Source organism: Puntigrus tetrazona, chromosome 19, assembly GCF_018831695.1.
Source record: "Puntigrus tetrazona isolate hp1 chromosome 19, ASM1883169v1, whole genome shotgun sequence".
Classification (NCBI taxonomy): domain Eukaryota; kingdom Metazoa; phylum Chordata; class Actinopteri; order Cypriniformes; family Cyprinidae; genus Puntigrus; species Puntigrus tetrazona.
In genome coordinates, this window is record NC_056717.1 from 4,094,922 (window position 1) to 4,106,967 (window position 12,046).

General features: G+C 38.7%; 1 protein-coding gene across 20 annotated transcripts in view; it reads right to left on the reverse strand.

Annotated features, from left to right (window-relative positions):
* The window catches only part of rims2b (regulating synaptic membrane exocytosis 2b), a 125,203-nt gene that overhangs the window by 20,882 nt on the left and 92,275 nt on the right, over positions 1-12,046 (reverse strand). For 12 of the 20 annotated variants that reach the window (XM_043216972.1, XM_043216973.1, XM_043216977.1 and 9 more), the window contains 9 exons: positions 11,653-11,721; positions 10,544-10,679; positions 9,660-9,746; positions 9,294-9,365; positions 5,277-5,336; positions 5,026-5,100; positions 2,940-3,125; positions 1,208-1,317; positions 924-956 (listed from right to left, as the gene is read on the reverse strand). In XM_043216972.1, coding sequence (XP_043072907.1) covers positions 924-956; positions 1,208-1,317; positions 2,940-3,125; positions 5,026-5,100; positions 5,277-5,336; positions 9,294-9,365; positions 9,660-9,746; positions 10,544-10,679; positions 11,653-11,721 — 828 coding nt within the window. Of the gene's footprint in view, positions 1-923; positions 957-1,207; positions 1,318-2,939; positions 3,126-5,025; positions 5,101-5,276; positions 5,337-9,293; positions 9,366-9,659; positions 9,747-10,543; positions 10,680-11,652; positions 11,722-12,046 lie in introns of those variants that run through there. The other 8 variants (XM_043216968.1, XM_043216976.1, XM_043216971.1 and 5 more) reach the window with 8 other exon arrangements.

Consider the following 12,046-nt stretch of genomic DNA (forward strand, 5'->3'; position numbering starts at 1 on the left):
GCTACAGTATCCTCAAACGCAAATATAATTTTGCAAACCGAGTAATTCAATAACAATAAAGTGTAGAGAGTACTATACGAAGCCTATCAACAAACGTTGATGCAAATGGTAGAATACCAAGATCATATTTGCATTTGACTGATGTTAAGCGCCCAATGTGTCCTAAATATAAGTTACCGGCCAGAGTCTGTGGAAGCTGGGACAGAACAGGAGGCGGAGCAGGAGGCTGAGGCGCCGCCCCTGCTCCTGCTTCATTGGTTGATGGGTTGTGCCAATCAAAAGAGAAAACAAACCAAAAGTGACTAACAAACCGTGACTATCCACTCCAACAGACAGGATCACTGCTAGGAGGAGACTAATTTCTAAAACACAATATAAATACATATTTTCCTTTCGACATTGCCAACGATTAACCCTTTAAGAGCCTTTGCTATAAACATGCCAGAACTTAGCCTGGCTATTCTGCAACTTAAATGTTGCTTTTAGCTTTCACCAATAATTAGTATATTAGAAAGTTTTCTAACAATTTCCCGGTCAGGGCTGCAAAATCAGTTCGAACTCAGAACTGAAGGTTTATAAGTTAATTTCTTATAATTCTGAATTCGTATAGCACTCAGAATTGTCAAGAGAACATTACGACATTATCACAGTGGCAAAAAATGAATAAAAACCCACTGCAGCGGATACTAATCCAGACATAGACAAAGTACATAGACTACACAGCACACATCTATGATGATACACGTACAGCACTGCGCTAACATGGTCGAAGCGCAAAGTAATACATCCGTTCGCTCCGCTAAACGAACGGTAGAAGCTAGACCAATGACAGCTAAAGCTCGCAGGTTGAATCAAACAGAGATAAAGCTGTAATAAAGAAGACAGAGACGAGGCTGAACACACAGAAGCTAGTGCTTACAGACCTTCGTAAGGCTCAGTAATGCCCTCGCCATCTTCTGAGGAAAAGGGTGGGGGGAAAAAAAAAACAATCCATGCTGTGTTATGCAAAGAAGAATGCTATTATTCTATCATTACTTGACTGGTTGCATAAGCCATTTTTTCGAACAACTACTGTGCAACAGTAGTCGTTTACTTCCTTCATTTGATGCATTTCTGTCAAATACCGTCCACATAAACGTGACTCTAAACCTGACCAATCGTGCAAGTTCTCCACTCAAGAGCCACAGATCTTGGTCGATCTACTCACTTCTGTCTATCGAGCCCTTGGGTGGGACCTGTGGTAGCTGCCGACCTCTTCGACTGGATAACGGCGTGCCGGTGGGACTGGTTTGGACCGATCCGGAGCGGATGTTTGCCCTGCGGGACAGACGGTGCGTCAGGAACGAACGCGCGGCATTTCATCTAAAGAAGTGTTGGCGATCGAGTCATAAACCTGGCCGAAACACTGTTAGACTAACACACAAGCACGCTGGTGAGAGGACGCTAGTACAAACTACGGTTACATTGGCAGTAGCATCATTTAATGTCAGAAAAAAACATTCCCCTTGAATGCTATAAGAAGGGACATGTACTTTGTTCTATCAAACAAAACAGGTCAATATTTGGCACAGTTTTTTTTTTTGGGGTGGGGGTGGGGGTTAGTAGGAAATTTTGGTAGAAGTAAAAACATTTGGTAAAACATGTCCTGTAGATAAGGTACATCAACATAAGCTGTACAGCAACCCAGATAAGACTGTAGGTGAAAGTCATATTTCACTCCAATATCAAGAGATAAATAAGAAATTAAATACTTTTATATCATCAACAGTCTATTTCAGCCTACTTTGGTCTATGCATTCACTGGCGTTCAAAAGTTTGTGACCAGTGCGTTTTTTTAATGTCTCTCAAGGCTGTATATATTTACTTTTCAATATTTTATTATTCAAAGAATCCTGGAAGAAGGTCCCAAAATATTAAGCAGCGCAAGTGTTTCAAGTTTATTAAAATGGATCCCTGTGACACTTAAGTAATGATGCTAAAAATAGCTTTGATCACAGGAATGAATTATATTTAAGTACTTTAAAATATTTTATATTTTAATAATATGTATATATATAATATATACATCTTTTAAAAATCTTACTGAGCCCAAATCTCAGAATGTCACTGCACATAAATGATATATACACACTATTACAATTTTTTTGGTAGTAAAATATGACATAGCATGTTCTTGACAGCATTATTTTGTCAGCAAAAAATATCGGACCATAAAAGGGCATGCATTTAATAAATATGTCACAGTCATGTGCATTTTAGCCATGTAAACATACGAATACATCCGTGTAAAATGCACATCAACTCCACGGTAAACACAATGATCTTTAAAGCACCTTTTGAGCTCAGTGTCACATCAGCTTTCAGTACGTGTGACTCACGTCTCAAAATCAACTGTGGCACATCCAAAAGCTACCGCATCAGTGAAAGTTCATGCGCGAATCTGACACATTTATGTCATTTCCTAGTGACTTATGACGTGCGGGGGGGGGGGCAAATCGTAAGTCAAAAGGTGTTATGGCGTCTCAAAAGGTGTGATGGAATCAGCATCGGGAGAAGGTGCTTGTGGCGGCTAAAGCTGCAAGGAAAGTGAAAAGGCCTGAACGCATGAACACGGCACTCATAACAGCCCATAACTCAAAGCGTAAACTGTTAAACCACAAATAAATAAATGTTAGTAACACGCACACACACAAAAATAATAAGAAAAAGTACGATGCCAGGTACACACCATTATATCTCAAGAGGATATAACAGGTGTGTCTATAATCCAAATCAAAAGACCGTCATCGCTACTCTCTAAATGAAGAACAAATCATAAACAGCATCGTTACACAGGGTTAAAATAAGAGGAAGTGGAGAGAGGGGCATTCCAGGTGACAGGAAGCAGAAGGCATGGGTTCGTTTAGCGCTTTAGAGCTTGTTGTGATGGGTCGGGTCACCTCGTTAAGGCAGGAGAGGGAGGGGCGGATCTCCCTGAAGGTAAGGACGGCATGGATCTCATGTAGCCGGAGTCGGGCCGCTCGGACGAGCGCGAGCGCGTGTAGACCGGTCGCTCCATCATGGGCCGCTGGTCGGCTGACCTGGACCTGTAATGCTCATGTCTGTCCACCATGCTGCGGCTATACCTGCAGAACGTTAGTCAAAAAGCCACGCTCAGCCGGGCCCCAGTGCATCGTGGGAAAACAAGGCGTCTCAGCTGTGAAACGATGCCGCTCGGCTAATCGTTAGCACGACGAACAAAAATGCATTTTTGAGTTTCAGCACTGGCTGCTCGGGGGAAAATCATAAGACGGTTTACAAAACTGAAACAAGCAAAAAATAAGTTTGTTGGGAACCAAACAAACGAACGAACGAACAAACGGAAGCTTCTGGAAACTGCTGCGAAGAAAACAAGTGAAAGCATTTCACACTAAACACAACTATGAGCCCGTGACTAGTCTGCTCCAACACGGTCTCACAGCCAATTTGTACGTGTTACGAAGCGGCCAATTCACGCCACCTCACTTTTTGCGCGATTTTGCACAATTTGTCTGAAACCCCAGAGATGGGTAGGTTTAGGGGCCGGGGGTTAGGTGTAGGTCATTCATACAAATTCATATGAATTGGCAACTCGCATGAAAAATCGTACAAATGTGTATGAGTGAGGTCGTACGAATTAGCCAACTTGTAAAATATATACAAATTGACGTGGGATCGGACTGGTCTGCTCCTAACTACTCTATTTACAGGAGTACTTGTACGAATATTACCTCAGATCTTCCTCATAGTGTTCATGGTTAGCTGGGAACTCTGGGATATTGTCCTCTCTATGGAGGTGCGTAAGAGAAGAACATAAAATGCTAAATTTGAAGCTGTCAGTAATTGCCTAATTGTACAATTTACCCTTGTGAAAAAGCGTCGCATGTGCACTCTGTGTACTTCATATCTTAAAGGGATACTACTCGCAGATATTACAATGTTAATACAATAAAAGGCCGCTTAAGTGTACTTAAACAGAGACACATTCATGACCAGTGCTGGGGAAAGTTACAAGTAATGCATTACGATTTTGCGTTTTGCGTTATACAAAATAATAATTTAATTAAATGTAATAATGTCAAATTAGAGGTTTTACGTTAAATAACTATGATTTAATCATCTTAAAAAAAAAATCAGTAAATTGCACCTCTATCATTAGAAATGCATAAGCTACAAATATACTAAAATAACAGACATACAGGCTTTAATTGTGTTATTACATTTTAGTAGTTATATTCCAAAGTTATATGAAGTTACATATAAAGAGGCCTTACGTAAGCAGTAAAAAAAAAGCACTCTGAATTGCATTTAATATAAATTAGAAATATAATGTTACCATGCAGTGTATTCAATTCATACTTAAGTATTTTTTAAAGTACAATTAGCTGTAATAAGTACTTTTTCACAAGGGTATACAGTATAGCGTACAGTTTGAAATGAGATTCAGCTACTAGTTCAAAGTTACTAACTACAACTAAAAATATAATTCCATTCTAAAAACTATCTACCACACTAAGCTATATCAGCGATGCTACCGCGAATACTAGTGACATTTATGAAATCTTCTATTACGTAAGAAGCCATTTTCCAGAATACTGAGAACATTAAAAACTTCTGTAAAATTGGTCAAAGGACAACTACAACATCTAAACCAAACTTGAGTCTGCACTGCATTTTTTGTATTTATACCTTTCTGTATCTGTAGAAGGCTCAATTTCTATCCTGGGGCATGTCCTACTGAATAAACCAACCTCAGTGTGTTAGTGCTACACTTTTAATACATGATATTAAGCATTCATTTGCTTAAAAAAAAAAAAACAGGTCAGTGAAGAAAATAAATAAAATAAACTGGAGCCCCTCAGATTTATTACTGCCATCCGTTACTGGACAAAGCCTCAGTGGGAACATAAATGTGGCATCTGTTCCGGGCAGTTGATAACAGATGAGTAAAGAAAGAGGTTTTTGTGATGTTTGTAATGTGGGTGTTTATCTCTTCGGAGGTCTTACCTGTAGTCTCCACCATTTCCATTCATGACATGATTGGGCCATGGAGTAGATACATGATTGGGCCCATTGTAATATCTTTAAATGGAGGATGAGGATTGATAGATTGGGATGAAGAAAGAAAAGTATGATTAGAATGAGCAACAGCTGAATCAGGGCGAGGGGTGAGGGTTAAGTCTGTAACTAGTATAAAGCAGTCCTACTATGGATGCGTGAACAGAATGCATGTCTCGACTAAAGGAACCGGATTTTACCTCTCAGGAGATTCATACGAGTCACTGTAGGCAGACATTTGTCTATCTCTCCTCATCCTCCTGAACACAAAATAGCACACAATCAGATCCTATGCCAAACAGCAACAACAAAAAGGTCCAGCGCAGCCCTAAGGTGCCGTGGATTCACTTTTTTTCTCAAGTTAACCAGTTCGTTCTGAATATTCATCTTCATTCATTCTCATGATACGGTTTGATGTATCACTTGCTATAACAATAATGGGATATTTGAGGCTCACACTTGTTTGGGGACCGAATTTCGACTAATAACTTTTTCCTCAATACACTTCTAATTGCTGCTTATCAATAGTTCGTAATATAGCTATCATGAGGTTGAATTAAAAGGATCTAAAATATTGTCATGCAGAATAATGGTGCTTGCTCACGAAAGAGAAGTGAATATTTCTACCCGATCTCATGAATGTGTGTATAAATAGTATCCCAAGTAAAAACTAGATTTATGCTACACGATGGGTAGGATCCACTTTTTAAATCCATTTACATGCGCGACATATATTCTGAACAAAATTTGACCTATGACCTTTCTTAGCGAATCTCCTCCACCGACCAGTTCACGAAATGCCATTAAAGCCGCGTAAGACATAAACCTATGCACTGCAAATATACATATTTTTCCTTTTGATCAGATAGGTCTACACTCATCCTTCTAATATAAATTGCAATTTTATTTGGACTGCCCATTTACATCAAGGCTTTTTCAAGCCGAATGAAGAATTAATCTGATTACTGCTGGCTTATTTGTTAAAATATCGTTAGCTGTGCTTCATGCGTCACTACGCTTTCGACAGCGGTCCTTTTCGCCTGCAAAATACTGCTGTGCCACCACACCCATTATCAATATCACATAAAAACGGTAAAACAAATGATATGTGAATCTATCGCACCTCGGGCGCTAATCAAAGATGGCTAGATCCACAATATCCGAGTCTCTCCACTGAGCCCGAATATATGAGATTCCACATTTCTAAATAATACATTTCTATATAAGCATGGTGAACATCCAGTGTAGCTTGCAGTTTTTTGACTGGCAGTTCTGTCATAGAGTGACGCTAGTTGGCTCGGGACCGAAAGAGTGAGTGCTCAGTCATCAAAACAGCTCCAGCCGTCCAGAGAGCAGCGCTAAGGATACAATTCATTACACCACGGCGGGAAGGATGGAGTGGGAGCTGCTAAGGACACACTGCGCACATTTCCTTTGGGAAATATTGCTGGCGTGCTCACTGGCGTAGTTGGCGAAGTTACAATCTGAACCCTATCGCGTAGGTTCTCCTCCAGAGAGGAGCTGAAACGACTCCTGCACAAAGCTTTCTCAATGGGTGGAAGGATGACGCTACAGCCAAAGCCTTGTTCAAAGCACAGGTCTCTAACAAAACTATATTTGATGATATCGTCTTCTTTTACACCCGTTGAAAAGTTTCCTAAAATGGATCCAAATCTACACTTGGTAAAGCTGGTGAAGTGAACACAGGGCTGCACGATGAATTGCATTTTAAGCGTGACCGTGATGACCACCACCTTGCCTGATTTAAAGATTTAAAGACATTTCTGTCATCATTTACTGACCTTCAGGTTGTTCCAAAGACGTATGAGTTTCTTTGATTTTGTATTATATTGCTGGTAGCTATTGACTTCCATAGTAGAGAAACAATAATACGATAGACAATGACTACCATCAACTGTTTGATTACACACATTCTTTAAAAGTTCTTTCATTTTGCGCAAAAAAAATAAGAAATTCATACAAGGTGAGGGTGAGACAAAATCAAAATTCTTGGGCAAACTTTCCCATAGCATAATCATCTGCGATTATTTAACCTGAAAACGATTAATTTAATTTAGCATCTTGCATTGTAACAAGATTTCATTGTCGCGGTTGCCAGATTTTACGTGTTTAAACCCCCCAATCAGAGCCAAAAAAAGCGCTGATGATCTGGACACACCAGCAAACATGTAAACTGGAGTTTGGATACCAGCAGACTGCTTTTCCCCCCAAAGAGTCACTTGTGCTGTTTGCAGTGACTAAATCCATGAGCAAAGCATGCAAGTTAAAATTCAGTAAAATGACAGTATTTCATGGCTATATTTAAGCACATTCGCGATTTACGATATAACCAGCTATCGTGCAGCCCTAGTGTAGATGTAAAACAATTTGCGAGGTACCACTAACCGTTCTAGTCCAAACTACTACCCACAGCACTAATATCGAGCATCATGAAATGAGAGTGAACCGCTGTGGTTTACTACCTGTCCATGCTATTGTAACCCCCATCTGAGTGTGTACGGGCCATCCTAGTAGAGCGCAGTAACCTGACCGCGTCCTCCCGATAGAGGGGGTACATACTACGAGTCAGAACACAAACCAGAGTGAGGTGGTTAGAACTGGGTGGAGCAAGTGGGCTTTTCTACCCGCTTTTATTTTTAGCACTTTCTCTCTGAAACAGGCACAGGTGAAAATCGCACAAAGCACAAATGTGGAGATCAATTAAACTCGGGCCAACAAAACTAGCAGATACGAGAAGCTATCAAAACTATCAGCTGGAATGAAGAATTGTGCATCTCATCAAGCGTAGATGTAGTAGTAATACGCTAAATGTTCGAGTGCAACTATTTGCGTACATTATAACGGCGCACTAGAAAGTACTAGCAAGTGCGCAAAACTACTGTGCTTTTCAAAGGAATTCACTAAACAGTTTTTCGCTGTTTTGTGAGTAGTTCTGTCAAACGATTAATCGCGATTAATCGCATGCAAAAAATTTTTTTGGCTTATATATGTGTGTGTGTACTGTGTGTATCATGCGTATATAAACACACACACATAAAACTCTGAAAATACATGTATTTGCAAAATATTTACATTATCTAAATTATAAATGCATATATATGTATTTGTATATAGATAAGTACACACACATATATTTTCGTTTGACAGCAGTAATACATTACATATATACAGTATATTTTATATTGGATACTTTAGGACTAAAGGCACAAAAATTAGCTTTTCATTGTGTACGTATATAATTTTACTGCAAAATTTGAATTTAAAAATCTAATTTTACCCCACATATCATACTTTTTCATCTTCTTTTGCTGATCTTAAACGTTTGGTACTCTAGACCATTTTAAACATCAACAAAAGTAATCAACAGTAACAGATCAACAGAATCAACTTTGCACTGTCATGGATCAGCCAAATTTGCATGTGCATCTTGAAAAGTGTATGTTTTGGAAAATGCTACGCTAAGTTTTTCTGCCATCTTGTGGTTCAGGGGAAAATAACATCAAAGGTGCCCTATATATTAGACATTCAGTGAATCCCCCTGGCAGTTTTAATACAAGCTTTGCTCTGTGACCACATAATGAACAATACAAAAAACTGAATATTATAATGACTTCTGAAAGATTATGTGATACTGAAGACTAAAGTAATAATGCTGAACAGCTAGCTTTCATCATAGGAATAAATAACATTTTATAAATATATTAATATAGAAAATTCTTATTTTAAATTGAAACAACATTTCACAAATGCTAGTGTTGTTACTGTATTTTAAATGTAACATTTTATCTAAATTACATTGAAATAACCCAAAACAACCAAAATGAGCAAGTCCAAACGTGGTAACAGTTTGTCACAAAATTATGAGCTTTGCTTGTATTAAAACTTGATCTTTTCCTTCAAAGTCTAAGAAAGTGAGAGTTTTAGTAACAGATGTTTTCTTGTGTAGAAACATGACTCTGTTGTCCTAAGATGTGATCAATTATGCATGAGTGAGTTCACTAGTCTTCATTTCATATTCATACCGAATAAAGTGACAAGAGCAACCTCTTATGCGGTGCTATGTGTGGGCAAGCAGTCACCTGCCAATCGACTAGCAGCAAGGGGAAGTGGGCGGGGGAAAGTGAGAGGAGTGATGTGATTGGACAGAGGGGGAGTTGGGCAGGGCCGCGTAACGCTGCTCTGGCCTGACAGAATACCTGGGGTCCTGGATAGCGGGGTCGATGCTTGGCTGTCTGTGTCTGGTTCGAGGAGGGAGGGTAAGATACTGGCTGCAACCACAGGGAGTAAAGAACAGAAATACTGAATATGGAAAAAAAGCGAGAGAATGTCGGATAGAATGCGAGAGCGATGTCAAGAGGACATCCTGCTTTCTATGGTTCTCTCTATGTGGCACATCTTATTTGTCGCACTAAATTTCTGTAATCATGTTATATGAAATGATGAAGGTATATGGAAATATTCCCATTTATGTTCCCAGTTTCAGCAAAGGCAATCTAGAAAACAATAAAGGGCAAGCCTCGTACGTAAACCGTGGCATCTGAGCGTGTTTTGCGAACTCGTACCTATCTGGTGAGTATCTGTCTTCAGACAGGCGATGCCGGGGGCCGTAAAGCGAGGGTCCTCCTCTCACACCATGGTCTAAACTTCGACTGAAGGAAAGGAGAGAAAATCTGAGCTTCGCTTCGATACCGATACCGATATATTTCTTTTTGCTTGAAAACAACACCAAATGATTTTTTATTTTGCTTAGTTTTTAACATAGATTTATACGGTATGTACGCTACTGTATTTTGCCGATATCCAACATGTTGTTATTTTCTAACTAGCCGATACCGCCATATTTTTGGAAACAACACCAAATCTCTTCAATTTTTTAAATTTAGGTTACTTTTAAACTTATTTTTTAGAACTTATTTGTTAGAATTAAACAATAATTACATTCTTTTTAATGCCTTGTTCTACATAACCTTATTCTACATCTCTAATCCTACCCAATACTTAAACTTAACAACTATCTTACTAACTATTAATAAGCAGCAAATTAAGAATTCATTGAGGGAAAATTCATTATTAATAGTGTACAAGCGATCCCTATTCTAAAGTGTTACCTAAACTATAAATAAACTATATTCAACTGCAGTGGTAACCTTAACCTTAACATTTGTAAATGATCTAAAGCCAAAGAGTTGCAAAAATGTTAAAAAAAAAACTTTTAGAGCTAATAATTTGGTAAAAAAAAAAATCAAATCTGTTATCGGCAAGACATATCGGCATAATGTCTCATATCGGTTCAATGCCGATATTTACATTTAAATACATAATCGGTTAATTATCAGTCTGAAAATATTGTGCATCTCTATATTGATGTCAGAAAGTTGTTTCAATCATGTTTTTTTTTTTACTTTGGAAGGAAGTTTTATGTTTTATGACATGCGCTGGTTTGTACCTTTGTGGTGGAGGGACGCTGGGTGAGCGCGAGCGTGTGCGGGTCATGTCTGATCGGGAGCAGTGATTGGAAGACATCACCTGCTCAGGAACAGACAGAGTAGAGCTCTGGAAATCCCTGCCATTGTGCCGATAATCTGAGACAAAACACAACACACAGTTACTCCAGCAATGCCATTCAACAACCAAATAATATCAAATTATAAATAAATACTTTTTAGCAGAGCTGTATGCGATCTACCGCTTTATTTTTGATATCAAAACACCTTAAAAAGTGAACAGAAGCAATGCGGTCAGTGTGAATTGACCGTGAGGATTTTCCTTGAGCCAAGTCGGGAGTCTAAAGTTCACAGTAATCTTCTCTCTGACAGTATCCTTTAATTTGATTTGTTGATAAGCATGTTTGAACGGGACAAGCTGTGTACGATCAGACATCGAAAAGATCATTAAAGATACAACTTATATTTATCAGATCAGATTGTGCCCCATTAAATCAGCGTTTAAATATTTGGGGTCAGTGGGATTAACATAAAAAAAAAAAAAAAAAGATATTCAATCATTTATTCAACAAAGACGCATTAAACTGATGAAATGTGACTGTAAAGACATTTATAATGTTACAAAAAAAATGTATGTCAAATAAATGCTGTACTTTTGAACTTTATATTCAACTGTGAATGCTTGTTTCAGCACTGGAAGCAAGGAAGCAGCACTGTTTTTAAAATGAATGATGATAATAATAATAATAATAATAATAATAATAATAATAATAATAGTTTCTTGAGCAGCAAATCAGCTTATAAGACTGATTTCTGATGGATCATGGGACACTGAAGAACAGAGTAGTGATGCTGAAAATAAATTATGAAGGATTTAAATAGAATTGTTTTTACTGTACTTTCAATCAAATAAAAAAAGCATAAAAATCCAAATATTTGAACATAATTATTTAATTTCACTCATATTATGTGCACAAAAAGGCATAAAGAGCCCTAAAATGATTGTTACAAATATTCATAATAGTTATATGCATGTAATTATGAATTCGCACGCTCGAGTCTTCAGTTTCGTAAGTACAGTGCAGCGCTAAAGCAGGTGACTCAGCTGTACCTGAGATAACACCAATCCCATCTTCACAGTCGTAATCAGAGAACTCGCTGTCACTGATTCTCTGTGACCCTGAGAGAGAGAGAAAGAGAGAGAGAGAGACGGGGAGAGAGAGAGAGAGAGAGACGGGGAGAGAGAGAGAGAGAGAGAGAGAGAGAGAGAGAGAGAGAGAGAGAGAGAGAGAGAGAGAGAGAGAGAGAGAGAGAGAGAGAGAGAGAGAGAGAGAGAGAGAGAGAGAGAGAGAGAGAGAGAGAGAGAGAGAGAGAGAGAGAGAGAGAGAGAGAGAGAGAGAGAGAGAGAGAGAGAGAGAGAGAGAGAGAGAGAGAGAGAGAGAGAGAGAGGAGAGAGAGAGAGAGAGAGAGAGAGAGAGAGAGAGAGAGAGAGAGAGAGAGAGAGA